At 45.1% G+C, this 18,658-nt stretch overlaps 1 protein-coding gene across 2 annotated transcripts in view; it reads left to right on the top strand.

Moving 5' to 3' along the window:
- LOC122563748 (mitogen-activated protein kinase kinase kinase 5-like) overlaps positions 1 to 18,658 on the top strand; it is a 167,369-nt gene that overhangs the window by 129,025 nt on the left and 19,686 nt on the right. For both annotated transcript variants that reach the window (XM_043717937.1, XM_043717935.1), the window contains 8 exons: positions 540 to 645; positions 797 to 954; positions 2,740 to 2,908; positions 6,951 to 7,116; positions 7,684 to 7,849; positions 12,033 to 12,215; positions 13,501 to 13,606; positions 17,019 to 17,262. In XM_043717937.1, coding sequence (XP_043573872.1) covers positions 540 to 645; positions 797 to 954; positions 2,740 to 2,908; positions 6,951 to 7,116; positions 7,684 to 7,849; positions 12,033 to 12,215; positions 13,501 to 13,606; positions 17,019 to 17,262 — 1,298 coding nt within the window. The remainder of the gene's footprint in view (positions 1 to 539; positions 646 to 796; positions 955 to 2,739; positions 2,909 to 6,950; positions 7,117 to 7,683; positions 7,850 to 12,032; positions 12,216 to 13,500; positions 13,607 to 17,018; positions 17,263 to 18,658) is intronic.

The following is an 18,658-nucleotide window of genomic DNA, read 5'->3' as shown; positions in this document are numbered from 1 at the left end:
TTCCTCCATACCTTACCTTGTACTGTGCGATCCCAGCACAGGTGTACACCTTCAACTCTCTGATTTCTGGGAAGACAATTCCCTGTGCGGTGTGTCGCTCCCCAGCTCCACCATGTTGAAGAAATCCTTGCCCTGGCCTCTTCCTGTGCAGCTGCAGGAGATGCGTTTTCCTGCTCTTCACCACTTCCTACACTGCACACTCATTCCCATGGGGCACCAGCAGATAGCTAGGGCTTGGAAAACCTGCTATAGCTGACAGTCATAGTGCTATTGGTTCTATCATGGGATCAATTACTGATCAAGAGTCATGCAGAGTGATCACCTATTGATCACCACATTCATTCAGGGAAGGGTTTGAAATGAGAATAGCAAAGATTATGAAGACTTGGTGTCCAACGAGAGGGCTGGTGACTGGCAGTGAGGTGAGAGCTGGTCAATGAAATGTCATTTGCGCTCAGTGACTTCTGTCATCACCAGCACCAGAGTAAGGACTGAAGCTTTGCATTTACCCTTCACTGAACTGTCATCTGTCTTCAAAGGGAGACAACGTGTTGATAAACACGTACAGCGGATTGCTGAAAATCTCGGATTTTGGGACGTCAAAGAGGCTGGCGGGAATCAACCCGTGCACGGAAACATTCACAGGTGCGTGCCTGGGAGAGTGGGGTCACCAGCAGAAAGACAGGCCATTCGATTCAGAATTGGTGCCATTGGGGTTGTTGTTAGTGAGGGTCAGTGTGGAGCTTCGATGTTGTCAGGCTTTCACCTCATTGCATTTGGACTCTGTGTTCTTCAGGTACCCTTCAGTACATGGCCCCTGAGATCATCGACAAGGGTCCTAGAGGTTATGGCAAGCCTGCAGATATCTGGTCCTTGGCCTGTACCGTAATTGAAATGGCCACAGGGAAGCCTCCCTTCTTTGAACTGGGGGAGCCCCAGGCTGCGATGTTTAAGGTAACAACCCTGACTAATGTTTATTGTCATCACAGGATCCTTTGCTTAGGGCTGAGCAATGGGGTAAGATTGGGATCGCTAACAAAACATAAGCCAGGCTCTCTCTCTCACTGCGACCCCTGAAGGTAGACATTTTCCCTGCCTGACATCCTCCCTTGGCTGAAAACTCACTAATGCTCCTCTCCAGGAACCGCCCACCCCTGAAAGAGGTTTCTGTAGGTCTGTACCCAATTGGGTGCTGACTGTTCCAGGACAGAAGGGGGCACAAGTCTGAGGGAGAAAAGGAATTAAAATCTGAAATGGCAAGTTACGCCCAGCATGATTCATTTTAAGCTATAATATATTAACAGTGCCGGTTACTAACCACAATGTTAGCGTTCAGGCAAGATTTCTCACCTGGTTCATATACCATTTCCATTGAAGTAGAGAACGGCCATGTGATTTGATTTATTAATGTCACGTGTACCCAGATACAGTGAAAAGTTTTGTTTTGCGTGCAGTGCAGGCAGATCATACCATTCAAAGTACATGCGGGTAATAGAACAGAGGGAGGAATGCAATCAAGTTTTGACAAGATTTGTAGCTCAGGTTGAGGTTCTGGATGTAGGTTTGCTCACTGAGCTGGAAGGTTTGTTTTCAGATGCTTTGTCACCACATTAGGTAACATCATCAGTGAGCCTCCGGATGAGGCACTGGTGGTATGGCCCACTTCCTATTTATGTGTTTAGGTTTCCTTGGATTAGTGATGTCATTTCCTGTGGTGATGTCATTTCGTGTGCTTTTTCTTAGGGGGTGGTAAATGGGATCCAAGTCAATGTGCTTATTGATAGTGTTCCGTTTGGAATGCCGTGCTTCCAGAAATTCTCATGCGTGTCTCTGCTTGGCTCGTCCTAGGATGGATATATTGTTCCAGTCGAAGTGGTGTCCTTCCTCATCTGTATGTAAGGATACTAGTGAGAGAGGATCATGTCTTTTTGTGACTAGTTGATGTTCATGTATCCTGGTCTGTACAGCAAAACCAATGTCATTTACAAAATGCCTTGCAAGAACTGTAACAAACACTACATTGGACAAACAGGCAGAAAACTAGCCACCAGGAAACATGAACCTCAACTAGCCACAAAAAGACATGACCCATTCTCACTAGTATCCTTACATACAGATGAGGAAGGACACCACTTCGACTGGGACAATAGATCCATCCTAGGACAAGCCAAACAGCAACATGCATGAGAATTCCTAGAAGTATGGCATTCCAACTGAAACTCTATCAAAAAACACATCGAGTTAGACACCATCTACCACCCCCTGAGAAAAAGAACACAAAATGACTTCACAGGAAATGACGCCACCACAGGAAATGGCATCACCAACTCAAGGAAACCTAAACACATAAATAGAAAGCTGGCCTTACCGCTAGTGCTTCATCAGGAGGCTCACTGATGATGTTACCTAGTATGGTGACAAAATGTCTGAAAACGAACCTTCCAGCTCAGCGAGCTAACCTACATTCAGAGGAGTACAAAGTTATGGCTGCAGAGAATGTACACAAAGAGCGAGATCAATGTTAAATTTAAAATGGAGAGTGGGCGAAGTGTATTATTGCAAGGATCCTTTGTGGGCACCCTCGGGTACAGCTGGCAGAGTGCTCCCATTTTAAAGCACGTGATGTGAAATCAAGCAGCCTGGTCGCATAAATTGATGATTTCTGAGTTACAGCCGTTTCACTTTTTCTCGTGGACAATTTTGTGCTTTGTGTTTGATTGCCTGTTTCTTTGCCGGCAGGTGGGAATGTTTAAAATCCATCCGGAAATCCCAGAGTCCATGTCCCTGGAGGCGAAGGCTTTCCTCCTTCACGGCTTTGAACCCAATCCGGATAAACGGGCCACGGCCGCAGAGCTCCTCAAGGACCCGTTCCTGAGCCGGAAGAAAACGAAACCCGCTCCAAAGCCAGGTCTGGGAATGAGAGAGAATGGGAACAGTGCTGGGTGCTGAGGTGGTGGGTTGATGGAAACGGGTTGGGACAGGCTGCAGTGGGGAATTGGATTGTGTAGGAGCAGCAAGCAATCAGAACAGGCTGGGTTAAGAAGGCCGAGAGTGTGGTGCTGGAAAAGCACAGCAGGTCAGGCAGTATCCGAGGAGCAGGAGAATTGACGTTTTGGGTGTAAGCACTTCGTCATTCCCAATTCTCCTGCTCCTCGGATGTTGCCTGACCTGCTGCGCTTTTCCAGCACCACACTCTAAACTCTGATCTCCAGCATCTGCAGTCCTGACTTTCTGCTCCTGGTTAAAAAGGTGTTTACCACACTTGCCTTCATTGCTGAGACCTTTGAGTGTAAAAGTAGTTGCATCGTGTTGAGGTTGTACAGGATGTTGGGAGGCCTCCTCTGGAATACTGTCTCCAGTTCTGGTTCCCCCGTTTTAAGAAGGATGTCACTAAACTGGAGACGGTTCAGAAGAGAATGCCGGATGTTGCCGGGAAAGGAGGCTTTGGGTTATAAGGAGAGGTTGGATAGGCTGGGGTTTTTTTCACTGAAGTATAGGAGTTGAGTGGTGACCTGATAGAGGTTTATAAAATTATGAGGGATGTAGATAAAGTGAATGGCAGGTGTCCTCCCTCTAGAACAGAGATTTCAGGACTATGGAGCATATTTTTAAAGATGAGAGGAGAAAGTTGTTAAAAAATTCATGAGGGCCAACGTTTTTACACAAGGAGTGTGTGGAAGTGGTGGTGCGGGTACAGTTGCAATATTTAAAAGACATTTGGACAAGTGCATGGATAAGAAATGTTTGTTGGGATATGGGCTGACCACTGGCAGGTGGGACTAGTTCAGTTTGGGATTATGGTCAGCATGGACTGGTTGGGCCGAAGGGTCTGCTTCCGTGCTGTGTGACTGTAACTATATCTAATACAAGGCAGAGGCATTCAACAGAATGGAACTGGAGGAAAAGTTGCAGAATTGGAATCCAAAGCAGGTGAATAGGGATGAATGGGATCGTTTGGATTTGGAATCATTGCAAATTGAAAGCTGAGGGAATGGAATGGAGGTGAATCATTGAATGAAGAACAAAGTATAAGTTAGACAGTGAGCAAGAGTGGAATTGCACTGAGGCAGTTGGACTGAACAGGGGCAGGAAGCAAGGGATAGCGAATTATTTCGGAATAAACTAGAGAGGAAGAGAAAGATACAGGACTGGAAAGAGGGAAAGTTGTGACAGAGTCTGATCGGGTGCTGGAAGCTGAGGAATGGGATAGAATGAGGTAGGACTGAAAATAAATGGAATGAAAGGGTAACCAAGTAAATCAGATTGAAGAAATAGAACTGGGCAGGATAGGGTTGAGGATCATTTGTGTGCAGCACCAATTGGTATATAGAGAAATGAATAGAAGACGGTTTGAGAATGTGGCAGGAGAAGTGTGCATTGATACAGTGCATAAAACTGGGCATTACCTCAAGGTACCAGGGATGGTGAGAAAACTAGGCGGTTTCACTGAGTATGGTTTGGCTCTATATCATGTCTGTTTTATGGTTTATATACTATCAATCGTGAGGATTCATCATTTGCAATGAGACCTTTAAAAATTTAAGTTCTCGTCTTTTGCGATAAACCTGTTTAGGCAGCAGCTGTACTTCAGGCATTTCCTTAGTTGTGGATAATATCCAGTGGCAGTTTGACATTGTCTAGGTGCAGCAAGTGCCCGGCGATTGAGCAGTGCTCTGGGTGCTCTAATTTGATCAGCACTGACTCAGATCTGTCCCCTTCTCTGTAAACCAGCTACGAGTCAGACTTGGCCAAGACAGGGAAGCTTACAGTTTCTAATCAGCCCTTAAGTTTGCAAATGGTGTTCCATGCTAATCCATCCCACTGCCCATTGTTCCTGCTCACTTACACAAACATAGTGCACCCTCTATAAGATGGGAGTCTTATGCTAGATACCTAATAATTCAGACATTAAAGCTTGCATAGTCCAAGGGAGAGAGAATATTAATTTGCTCACACAAAGCTACGATGTAGTGCTGCCATCCCTTGAAACCAGTTTGAGTCTGAAACAGGAGACTTGAACATGGATCTAGGCTACACTGAGGGAGAGCTGCATTGTCAGGAGTGGCATCTTTCAGATGAGACATTAAAACCAAGGGATCATCTTCCTCTCAGATGGGCACATAAGATCCTACATTGCTATTCAAAGAAGTGTTGATAGGCATTTGTAGGTACCTTGACCAAACGTTATCTCCTGGCTAGCAATTAAAAAACAATTTTAATGATTATACCCAGTTATTTATTTTAGTGCTGTATGTAGGAGCTTGTGGATAAATTGCCTGCTACGTTTTCCCACTTTACAATGATGACTATTCTCTCAAAATACTTCGTGTTTTCTGTGAAGCATTTGGGATGTGAAAGGTGCTATTTAAATGGAAGTCGACCCACTGGTCTTCTTCGAGTTATTCATAGCAGCAGTGATACCAAGTGCCTGTTGGTGGTGATATTGAGCAAGTTGGACGTCCAAAGACAATTGGTCTGACTGCAAGACCCAAGTCATATCAGAGAGCACCCACTGCTGGTAATCATTGGCAGTGCAGTTCAGACCTTCTCAGTGATCACACTTTCACCTTGGAATTACAAGCTTGCTCTGCCAAGCCCCACTTCTGAGGCTTGAATGTGAAACTGAGGCCAACACATCAGTACATCACGAAGGGAGTGCTGTACCATATTTTGGATCAAATGTAAACCAAAGCACTCCTTCTTGTTCAGGTAAGTGTGCAAGATGCACAGATACAAATAACAGATACAGTATTCCCCCACATTCTAACCATGGTATTCCCCCATATTCTAACCAATGTCTTCTCTTTGACTAAAACCCGGAAAATGTTTATAGTGGTGTTACTCACTGCTGCTTGTGGGAGTTTGCTGGATATAAATTAATTGCCAAGAATGCCCATATAGTGACAAAGTTAAAAATCATACAACGTCAGGTCGGGGTCCAACAGGTTTATTTGAAAGTACAAGCTTTTGGAGCACTGCTCCTTCATCAGCTGGTTAGTGGAGCAGAGTCATAGGATACAGCATTTATAGTAAAAGATCAAAGTGTCATACAACTGATGCAAACCTTAATCAGATTAATCACTTAGAATGGGGATGCAGGTTTTGATTGATTAATATGTAGGTCCCAGAATTTCTTTCAAGTCACAGCCCTGAGATAATTTAAGATTTTATCAGTGTATAAAAGAAAGTGACATCTCAGCCTAGTCAATGCGTTAAAGGTGTGAGGTTAGAGTCTGTCTGTATTCCAATCTTGAGTCAGACTAGTTCTGTTTCCAAAGTAGGAATTTATAAAATGTCACATGTACTGACTGCCCACAGACTGTGTGCTTTTTGAAGAGAACAGAATGTATCTGCGAATAAAAATCTGCAAATGCAAATGCACCCCGTAGATCTATATATGTGTTTCTGTGCCTGTGTGAGTGTGATTGTGTGTGAGAGAGAGAGACAGGGAGTGTGTGTGTGTGAGAGAGAGAGGGTTTGTGTGAGTGTGATTGTGTGTGAGAGAGAGAGACAGGGAGGGAGTGTGGTTGTGTGTGAGAGAGAGAGAGTTTGTGGGAGTGTGGTTGTGTGTGAGAGAGAGGGTTTGTGGGAGTGTGGTTGTGTGTGAGAGTGTATAGTATGGTGGGTTCGCTTGTATTGTGACATGAACTCAAGATCCCAGTTGAGTGACAGTGACTGCAGTACATCGCTATCCATTCTGAAGATCCTGATTGATTGTGATGTATTTAGAATCTGTGTAGATGAAAGGTGCTATATAAATGCAGGTCTCCTCCTCCTCAACTTTTAACAGTGCCCTGCATTCTGCCTTGAGCCAAACGTTAGAAACTTGACAATCACAGCATGGTTTCCATGACCAATGTTTCTAATCACTTTATCCCACTCTCTCGAGCTGCATTGCACTGCTTTGAAAATCCCCTTCCATTTATCATCCTGTCCATATCTTTATGCAGGTGAATTTTATCACAGTCTCTCGGTCCCTGCCTTGGGGCACCTGAAGGAAGGAGGTGAGAGCAGGCAGCCCTTGGACTTTAAACTCAGCAGCCCCTTCCTGAGTCGAAGCTGCTCGATCCCGGGTCTCTCTGCTAAAAGCAACTCACCAAAACAGGAGTTTCTCAGGTGAGCTTGAACTTTCCTGCTTATTGTGATTGCACAGCGGTGCCTCTGTCAGAGCTTCCACCTCGTGACCCCAGTTCATAGATCCCCTACAGCATGGGAGCAGACCATTTGGCCCATGAAGTCCACTCCAATCCTCCAACCAGCATCCCACCCAGACCCACGTCCCTACCCTATCACCTGCATTTCCCATTGCTAATCCACCTAACATGCACACTATGGGCCCATTCAACTAGAGTGCACATCTTTGGACTGTGGGAGGAAACTCATGCGAAACGTGCAAACTCCACACAGACAGTCGCCCGAGGGTGGGATTGAACCCGGGTCCCTGGTGCTGTGAGGCAGCAGTGCTAGCTACTGAACCACCGTGCCATCCTTTGAGGTTTGAGAATCGTCAGGAGCCCTCAGTGAGCCCTAACTGGGCCACAGCTCCCGTTGCTGCCTCGGAGATAGAATTTCAGATCCCAACGCTAGAGTGTTGTTGTTTCTAGCTTTTACACCATTAAATGTGAGGTCACTCAGTGTTTGCTGAGAGCATTTTCACTGGTCTTCATGTCTTCCTCCCCCCAGTGTGCTTGAGGAACAAGTGGATGACTTCAGTGCCCCATCCTCTCCGGAAGAAAATGCTGGATTGTTCCTACTGAAGAAAGACAGTGAGCGCAGGGATGCACTGTTCAAAATCCTGACTGAGGACTGTGAAACTGTGGTCCAGAATGTTCTAGAAGCCCAGGCACGGGTAGGAAAACTCTCATTCCTCACAAAACCACACAGAACTGGGATGGACAGACAAGAGCTCATCCATCTGTTTCTCCGAACAGATGCTGCTGAGTATTTCCAGCATTTTCCATTTTTAATTCAAGATTTACAGCATCTGCAGTTATGTTGTTTTTACTTTGACCTGGGAGGGCCAGCTTTCTCAGTTTTGTTTTTAAGCGCTTGGAGGTTCGGTATAGCGGGTGTCAGGTGGCACTGATGATGGAATTCCCACCTCCAAGGTGAAACCTCTGGGTTCAAGGCCTATTTCAGGACTGGTTGACTAATACGGCAGCCAAGTGAACTGAGCATCGCCTGTAACTCCTTCCGATATGGTCAGAGTGAGATTGTCTCAGCCCTCTCTGATACTGAGCGCCGACCCTCCAGCTCCAGTCTCTGGTTGCCAAACTAACTAATGGAACAGAATATATTTTCCTCATATACCACAATGTGTGAGGACAGAGAGGAAGGGAGGAAGTTCAGTGAGTGCTTTTAATCATTCATGGGATGTGGTCTTTCTGAGCCAGCATTTATTGCCCTTCTCAGGTTCATAGTTCCTTGAAGGCGGAGTCACAGGTAAACAAGGAAGTGAAGAAGGTGTTTGGTACATTTGCCGTCATCGGTCAAAGCATTGAGTGTAGGAGTTGGGATGTTATGTTGCAGCTGTACATTGACATTGGTTAGGCCACTATTGGAATACTGCATTCATTCCTGGTCTCCCTGCTAAAGGAAAGATGTTGTAAAATTTGAAATGATTCAGAAAACATGTGCAGGAGTGTTACCAGGATTGGAGGGTTTGAGCTATAGGGAGAGGCTGTATGGGCTGGGGCTAATTTCCCTGGAGTGTCAGAGGCTGAGGGGTGACCTCATAGAGGTTTGTAAGATCATGAGGGGCATGGATAGGGTAAATAGACAAAGTCTTTTCCCTGGGGTGAAGAGTCCAGAACTAGAGGGCATAGGTTTAGGGTGAGAGGGGAAAGACATAAAAGGGAGCTAAGGGGCAACTTTTTCACATAGAGGGTGGTACGTTAACGGAATGAGCTGCCATAGGAAGTCGTGGAAACTGGTACAATGACAACATTTTAAAAGGCACCTGGATGGGTACATGATTAGGAAGGGTTAGAAGGATATGGACCAAATGCTGCAAATTGGACTGGATTAATTTAGAATTATTTGGTTGGCATGGACAAGTTGGACCAAAGAGTCTATTTCCGTGCTGTATACCTCTATGACTCTAATTGCCAGGGTTAAGGTGTGAACTGCTTTCCAGGACCACGTTAGCTAATTTACTGAAGGCATACTGGTAGGATCCTGACCCAATGACATAAAAGGCAACTTTTCCACATAGAGAGTGGTTCATGTGTAGAATGAACTGCCAGAGGGAGTGATTGTACAATTGCAACATTTAAACATATTTGGACAGGTACATGTATAGGAAAGGTTTATAGGGACATGGGCTAAATGCAGGCAAGTGGAACTAGCTTAGTTTGGGAAACTTGGTCAGCATGGATGGGTTGGACCGAAGGGTCTGTTTCCGTGCTGTATGACTCAATGATATATTTCCAAGTTAGGATGGAACTTGCAGATGGTGGTGTGTCCTTGTATCTGCTGCCCTTATCCTTTAAGATGAAAGTGATTGTCAGTTTGTCAAGTGGTCTTGAAAGAGCCTTGGTGAATTTCTACAGTGCATCATGAAGATGGTTCAAGATGGTAGCCGATGTGGACATCGAATTAACAGTAATATTTGTTCCTCAGCCACCCTTTATTTTCTGTTGTTTTTAACTATTTGGTGAATTTATAGCTGTCTTATCAAAGAAGGGAACATTTCCCACTTTGTAACATCCATATCCTATCACAAATAAAATCATGGCCTTGCTCAAGATTGTTGTGGGTTTACAGTCAGTTTAATACTTTGGGCTGGGTTGTGATGGACCAAATCACTTCATACAGCTTCCAAACACAGGGGGCTTTCGAGACTCAATGCCAGTGTAATGTGGTGTATTGCTTGGTCCTCTGATGGGAGGCCCTGCAGGTAATTGAATAATTGTTGCCCCCAATCTGTGACTCTGGGTTAGGCAATTGTCTGTAGCTCCTCTACACAAGGTCTCTTAGAACATAAGAACTAGGAGCAGGAGTAGGCCGTCCGGCCCTTCGAGCCTGTTCCGCCACTCACTAAGATCATGGCTGATCTTTTCGTGGTCTCAGACTCACTTACTCAACCTCTCACTGTATCACACTGTATCACTGTTCAAAAAAATATCAATCTTAGCTGTAAAAAATGTTAACTAAAGTAGTGACAACTACTTCACTGGACAAGGAATTCCATAAATTAACAACCCTCTGGATGAAGAAGTTCCTTCTCAATTCAGTCCTCAATCCGCTCCCCCTAATCTTGAGGCTTTACCCTCTTGTACCTCGCTTCACCCGCCAGTGGAAACATCCTCTCTACTTCTGTCTTATTTATTCTCTTCATAATATTATATGTTTCTGTAAAATCCCTCCTCATTCCTCTAAATTCCAATGAATATAATCCCAGTCCACTCAGTTTCTCCTCATAAGCCAATCCCCTCAACTCCGGAATCAGTCTAGTGAACTGAGTCTCTCTATCTGTTCTGCCCCTGGAGACCCCTGATGTATCTGTATCACACTGTATCACTGTTCAAAAAAATATCAATCTTAGCTGTAAAAATGTTAACTAAAGTAGTGACAACTACTTCCCTGGGCAGGGAATTCCATAAATTAACAACCCTCTGGGTGAAGAAGTTCCTTCTCAATTCAGTCCTCAATCCGCTCCTTCTAATCTTGAGGCTTTATCCTCTTGTACCTCGCTTCACCCGCCAGTGGAAACATCCTCTCTACTTCTGTCTTACTTATTCTCTTCATAATTTTATATGTTTCTGTATGATCCCTCCTCATTCCTCTAAATTCCAATGAATATAATCCCAGTCTACTCAGTTTCTCCTCATAAGCCAATCCCCTCAACTCCGGAATCAGTCTAGTGAACTGAGTCTCTCTATCTGTTCTGCCCCTGGAGACCCCTGATGTATGTTATTGCTTTTTACAGTCACTCTCCTCTCATTTTCCCTCAGGCGGTACTCTGAGTCTCAGGCTTCAGAGTAGCTGGCCTTTACTCAGCTGATCTTTCTCACCCACTTGCCTCTGCTGTGGGGGGGGCGGGAAGTGCAGGATTTAAAACCTGTGTCTATTTGACTGGGGGAAGTGGCCAGGCACACATCCTTAAGGGCCTGACCTTCCTGTGGCACCATCAGGGTCTGCCAAGCACAGGGCAGGGAATCATGCCAGGTACCCCTCATGATTTGCCACTCCCGACTCTCTGTTTGAGCGAGATATCAAACTGAGGGCCCATCCACTTTCTCAGGTAAATGAGAACGATCCCTTGGCATTGTGGCCTATTTATTGTGGTGTTGTGTCCTATTTATCTCTCAGCTGACATCATTGACTTGGTGTAATTTGTCATTTCCCAAGTATTTTTGTGGGGGAATTTGCTGCATATGAATTGGCTGCCCTACTTCTTACATTACAACAGTGATTACATTTCAGGGCAGCACGGTGGCTCAATGGTCAGCACTGCTGCCTCACAGTGCCAGGGACCTGGATTCAATTCTGGCCTCAGACAACTGTCTGTGTGGAGTTTACACATTCTCCCTGTGACTGTGTGGGTTTCCTCCCACAATCCATAGATGTGTAGGTTAGGTGAATTGGCCATGCTAAATTGCCCGTGGTGTTCAGGGATGTGTAGGTTAGGTGCATTAATCAGGGGTAAATATCACATAATAGGGTAGGGGAATGGGTCTGAGTGGGTTACTCTTTGGTGGGTCAGTGTGGACTTGTTGGGTCGAATGGCCTGTTACCACACTGTAGGAATTCTATGACTCTTCAGTTGGCTGTGAAGCTCTTTAGGACATTGCTCGGTGCTAGATAAATGCACATTAGGTTTTTATCTGGAGCGGTAATGTGGTGAGGCTGATCATTTCCCTTCAGAGGGGAGAAAGGAAGATGGTCCCGAGCCTGCAGCCCACTGACGGGAACAGTGGAGTAGGAGATGGTCATGTGTCAGCTCTTCCTTCCGGGATGAGTAATGTCTGAGCTGCCTGGCCATTCCTGTGTTATGCATGTGTTCTAATTTCTTCCTTCTTTCAAAACAGAATCCTGACTCCAGGTTAACTTCTGAACACACCCGGCAACTCGTCACCTGTCTGAAGGACTACATTCGAACTCCAGACCATAAGCTGATTGTCAAGGTCTTGTTGAACCTGCAGACAAAGCTACACTTTGACAAAGCAGTGCTCAACGAAATCCAGATCATCATCTTCAGCTTCCAAGATGCTGTGAGTGTGAACTCAGTCACATGGAGGGGGAAGGGGCTTTTCACTGTTAAACTTGAGGTAGGCAGTTCGCCCGACTCCCCCATGCCAACTTCATTTCAAAGTAAATTGTCAGTAGGTCGGTGAACAAATGCTTAAGTATTGTGATAGCAGGGACCTTGCGCAGTTGGGCCCATGTGGGATGGGGCCCTTTGTGGGACGGGGTCTGTGAGGGACTGGGCCCATGTGGGACTGGGTCCATTTGGGATGAGCCCATGGGGACGGGGCCTTTTGTGGGACTGGGCCCTTTGTGGGACTTGGCCTCTGCATGAATGGGCCCTTTGAATGTGGAAGTGCTGTGAGATGCAGGCTTCTGAGAGACTGGGTCCACTGTGAGACTGGTACCCCATGAGAAAGGGACACAGAGAGAGTGTGGATCCACAGGACTGGGGCCATATGAGAGTGTGTTCCTGTGGGAATGGGACCCCTTAAGTGTTATACCCCATAAGATTGTGGATCCATGGGACTGGGGCACTGGGGAACTTTGCATGGAACCCTGAGGCTGTTTAATCACTGGCATAGATCTGTAATAGGGACTGAATAACCAGGAGATGCCCTACCTTTCACTCTTGGTCGGCTCTGCATTAGCTAACCTTACCCTGGGCCATACAAGAGATTCCAAACTGAGTGAAAGTTTCTGAGGTTTGATCACTCCACAGCCACTCCCAGTACGTGTTTACTCAGTTGTGATTAGCTAATTGACAATGAGCCATCACTGAGGAGCTCCCACATTGTGGTGAATTGTGATGGGGAGTGTCTGTGGTTGCTGTGTTATGTAACACATATCCGTGTGCTGACTTTAGAGTGACCCATACAGACTGTCTTCCAGATAATGGGGGAAGGTAACAACGATGTTCAGGGAAAAATTGTGAAAAAGACAGGAGGGCAGATAAGAGGAAGAGCAGGGTCTACAACAACAACAATTTGCATTAATAGAGCACTTTCATTGCTGGAAAACCCAGCGAGAAGCAATAGGGAGGGTCAAGACCATACAGTGAATTGCAAGCAAGGATGAGAATTTAAAAGTTCGGGTGTTGCTAGACGAGAGGTCAAAGTGGATCAGCAAGCACAGGGTCAGTCAGGACATGGTGTGGTTAAAGTACAGTCAACGGATTGATAGAGGTTGGAATTTGGGACGTCAAAGTTGAATATCTCTGGGTCAAAGTATTAACCATGTGATATCGATGGGAACTTTGCAGCTTACCTCGTGGATGACATCTTTCCTTCTTAATAGGGATTTTCTTCCTAGGTGATAAAACTCCTTCGTCGTAACCAGATTAAACCTCATTGGATGTTTGCCCTGGACAACATCATTCGCAAGGCCATGCAGGTAGCCTTCAGTATCCTCATTCCAGGTACGTGGTTGTGGGTGAGTCCATTGGAAGGGACTGTTTCTTGCCAATCACTACACTTGTAGGTGGAACTTATTTTGACATTACCACATTGTAGGAGAATCATCACATTAGACATCACCCCTTCTCTGCAGAAGAGTGGAGAGCCTCTCTCTGGTTTGGAAAGCAGCCTCCTGTTCAAACAAAAACTACCTTGAATTGCAGGAGCAGTGGAGACTTGAATCCACCTGACCCGGTGGGAGTACGTAAGAACATCAGAACGAGGAGTAGGACTAGGCAATTCAGCCCCTTGAGGCTGTTCCGTCATTTGATACAGTCGCGGCTGATCTCATCTCATCCTCAACTCCAATTTCCTGTTTCCCCTCCATAACCCTTCAACCCATTACTAATTAAAAATCTGTCTGTGACCTTCTCAAATTTATTGTGTTCCAGCATCCACTGCAGTCTAATGTGTTGAATTGCCATAGGTTCACAACCCTTTGAAAGAATTAACTCCTCTTCATCAATGCGCCACCCCTTGTTTTAAAACTAAGGCCTCTCGTTCTCAATTGCCCCATAAGAGGTAACGTCCATGTGGAGCTGCTTTGTCACTCTACTTTAGTATCGTACAAACCTCAATTAAATGTCATCTCATCCTCCTAAACCCTAGCAAGTATAGACCTGAACTGCTCAACCTCTCCTCAAAGCACAAACCTGGAATTAATCTACTGAACCTTCTCTGAACTGCCTCCAGTACAGTTGCATCCCTTAAGTAAGAGGACTAAAACTGTCCTTGGTACTCCAGATGCAGTCATACCAATGCTTTGTATGATTGCATAACACTTGTCCACTTTTATATTCCTTTAGCAAGAAATGCCCAAATTCCAATTGCTCTCTTTATTACCTGCACTATAGCTTCCAGTTACTCATGCACAAGGACACCCAGATCCCTCTGCACTGAAGCACTCTGAAGTTTCTACTTACGAACACATAATTTAGGAGCAGACATGAGTTATTTATTCCCTCAAGCCTGCTCCACCCTTCATTAAGATCATAGCTGATCTAATTTTCCTGAGTTCCTCCTTCCTTTCCATTTCCTGAGGTACAGCTATTTCTAGGATGTTTGTTGTATCCTGTACAGTAAAGTCCAACACAAATTCATCTGCCTTCTTCTCATTTTCCATTGTTAATCCTTAGACTCACATTCTATAGGAAAAATTGCACTTTATTAACTCTTTCCTTGTTTGTACATGTATAGAAACCCTTACTATTTGTTACTAGATTTGTAACTAGCATTCTATTGTACTCTGATTTACCCATCCCTCATTAATCTTTTAGTCATTCTTTACTCTTCTGACCTGCCACCTGTCTCAGTATGCTCTGCCTGTTAAGTTTAATTTTATCCTTAACTTTTTAGTTAATCACTGATTAATCACAGTCTGCACTTTCTGAGATATATTTAGTGTCTTCTGAAATAGTCCCTTATATGGGTGACACGGTAGCTCAGTGGTTAGCACTGCTGCCTCACAGCACCAGGGACCTGAGTTTGATTCCAGCCTCAGGCAACAGTCTGTGTGGAGTTTGCACATTCTCTTCATATCTGCGTGGGTCTCCACCTGGTGCTCCGGTTTCCTCCCACAATCCAAAGATTTACGGGTTAGATGAATTGGCCATGCTAAGTTGCCTATAGTATTCAGGGATGTGTAGGTCAGGGGTAAATGTGGAGTAATAGAGTAGGGGGAATGGGTCTGGTTAGCTTACTCTTTGGTGGGTCGATGTGGACTTGTTGGGCCGAATCGCCTGTTTCCACACTGTAGAGATTCTGTGTTTCTATGTACCTCTGTTGATCCATTATTTAATCTAATTTTCTGCTGGTTGTGTTTACCTGGCCTATTGCAGCACAGTGAGCCACAGAAGGACAGTGTTTCATAGAACTGTACAGCACAAGCTCAGAATAAAACAGGTTTTCCCTAACCTGTCTCATCTAGGGCCACGGTAATTTTATACAAAGCAATTAAATCTCCCTTTAGCCTACTCTGTCTAAGGGAAACAATCCCAGCCTTTCCATTTCTTATCCAGAGCTGGAATTCTTCATTGCTGGCAACATCCTGTGAAATCCTCCTCAGATCCTTCCCCTAATGCAGTGACCAGCACCATATGCAGTGCTGTACCTCTGAGCACACTAATGTTGTATACATTTTGGGGATAAGCTGGTCCCTCACACTTAACCCACGCTGCTATCAGCTGAAACATAATGACTGGTCACTACATACCAACTATTACCTACTCACTCGCTGTATCATGGAATCTACAGGGAAAAACACAACATCATCTTAAAGTAACCCAGAGTCAATAAGGATCTAAAAAACCTCTCTAAGTCTCTCCAATCTCCAAAACCAGGAAATTCCAGCGCTTGAGTATGTACTCACTGAAGGCTCTTGCTTTCTCTATGATATAACATCCAAGTCAGGAACTGGTCTTGCTCTCTGTAAAAGACATACAGAGAGTCAGCACCCAATGCACTAGATAACACCTTAGTCCAGCGGGTCATTACAGCCTGGATAAACAGCATGATCAGAGAAAATAAATTCAATCTGTTGAACCAGAATAATTTTTCATTAGGGACATGTAACGTGAGAATCCTCATGGCTGGAGAGATGGTAGTGCAGTGGTGGTATCACTGGACTAGTAACCCAGAGGAGAAAGTGGGGACTGCAGATGCTGGAGAGCAGATTCAAAGAGGTGGTGCTGGAAAAGCACAGCAGGTCAGGCAGCATCCGAGGAGCAGGAGAATCAACGTTTCGGGCATAAGCCCTCCCACAGTAATCCAGAGGCCCGGGCTAATGCTTTGGGGGCATGGGTTCAAATTTGCAATTAACAAATGTGGAATTCAAAGCTAGTCTCAGTAACGATGGCCATTAAAATATCACCAATTGTTATTGGTGATCTGGTCCCTTCACGGAAGGCTATCTGCTATCCATACCTGGTCTGGCCCACATGTGACTCCTGACTCACAGCAATGTGTTTGACTCTCAACTGCCCTCTTAAGTGGTCGAACAAGCCGTTCATATGAAAGGGATGGGAAATAAATGTTGACCTTAACAGCAATGCCCACATCCAATGAAAGAATTAAAAAGAGCCCATGTTCATGCAATCTCCCAAGAGAGGCAAAACAGTACAGGGAAAGAATCTTGGAGGTGGTTGGTGAGATTGTACTTAAAAGTAGGTATAGTTCGATGGGATCAACACTGATGCTGATGTTTAGTGTCCTAAGGGGTTGTATGAGAGATGGCCAAAGGTACCCATGGATAAGAAACACTCAGAATGAATCAGCAACTTGAGGTGAAATGGGGGAGAAGTTGAAGGATGGGTGGGGCGGTGGGGCCAATGGTAAAGTCACTAGACAAAAGAATCTGACTTGGATTTTCTCCCTCAGAATCAAAGCACCAGATTCAGCGCTCCTTTGATCAAGAGGCAGATGAGCACTGCACAGACAATGTTCCGGGGAAGTGGAGCGGGAGTGAGTCCGACGTGAGGGAACGGGAAGTTCTGGAGCTGCAGATGGATGGAGCTGGAACCTCGGGTGTGAGCACGCTCAGTCGCTCCATGTCCCATGATTCCCAGCAAAACACCTGCCCCCTCATTGTGCAGCTCAGCCAACTGAGGGCAGAATCAAACCGGTATGGAGAGGAGTCACTGTGGGTGAACAAAACAACCAGCTGGATAGTAACATGCTGCAAAAACTCCTTGAGATACCTTTCTAATGTTTAAATCTGTTGCATTCTTTTATTCAGTGCAAATGTGCTAATCATGCAACAAGGATTGGTAGGACAATAATGTACATTCTTTATTTGAAGAATTTTATTTCTCTGATGAAGCGTAGGTGTTCCTGGCAAAGCCAGCATTTCTTAACATTGCCTCCAAACTGAAAGGTGTGCGAGGCCATTTCAGATGCTGCCAGATTTCTGAAGTCGCACGTAGGCCAGACAGAGTAAGGCTGGCAGATTTCCTTCCCTACAGAACCAGATAGATTTTTACAACACTTGTGGTAATCATCGCTGAGGTTAGCTCCAGAGTTTATTAATCGAACCTAAATTCCATCAAATGAATAGTAATTTGAACCCTGCACCCAAAAAAGATTATATACACAATGATCACTTAGAGACTACGCAGAACACATCTGACTTGTAGGACTGCTCTTCTGGTCTGAATGCAGATTACACAGGGATATACATCATATCATGTGGTGAATAGTGATAGACAACAGTTTGGTACATCACTTAAAGGTATACCACAATAACTTGTTGTTTTAGTAATTTGGGAGCAGAGCTGGGTGGGCCCTTTGTTTTCTGAGCCCCGCCCAATTTGCCATTCAATTAGACCAAACATGGAAAAAAAAACTGCCTTGCATTTATGTAATGCTTTTCATGACCAGTGGATGTCTCAGTGCTCTGCAACTAATGAATTACTTTTTGAAATGTGGTCAAGTTTCTGCAGTAGGAAACAGCAGTTGAACTTGCACACAAATGCCAGGGTTAATGACCACTTACATACACTGTTCTTGTATGAGGGACAAATTTTAGCCAAGACATGAGGATGACCCCCCCCCCCCACCCCAGTTTCATGTAGTGCCACAAGGTCTTTTATATCCAGGAAGCAGCTGCAGGTTTAGTTGATCATATCATACAGAGATGGCACTTGGACAGTGCAGCAGTCCCTCTGTACTGCAGTGGAACGTCGACCTCATTATTTTCTGCTAAAGTTCCAGAGTGCAGCTTCAATCCAGGACCTTGTGTATTAGAGGCAGGAGTGTCAACAGCTGAGGCAGAGCAAGGCTGATCTCACCTCAGCTGCATGTACTCACCTCTGGTCAAAATCTCATGATCTTGTCCTCAACAGAAATGCATCCATCTCAGTCTTGGAGACTCCAGTTGACCTGTAGTAACCTCAGTCTATTTTGGGCGGGTGGGAGAGAGTTTATTATTTCCACATTTTATACCCTTCCTGATTTCACTCTTGAATGGGCTGGCTCTAATTTTCGGATGATGTTACCTGGTTCTTGATGTCCCCAACAGA

The sequence above is a fragment of the Chiloscyllium plagiosum genome, chromosome 27 (assembly GCF_004010195.1).
Source record: "Chiloscyllium plagiosum isolate BGI_BamShark_2017 chromosome 27, ASM401019v2, whole genome shotgun sequence".
Lineage (NCBI taxonomy): Eukaryota > Metazoa > Chordata > Chondrichthyes > Orectolobiformes > Hemiscylliidae > Chiloscyllium > Chiloscyllium plagiosum.
Note: the sequence above shows the minus strand (reverse complement) of the source record. Positions and strands in the feature narration are given on the sequence as shown.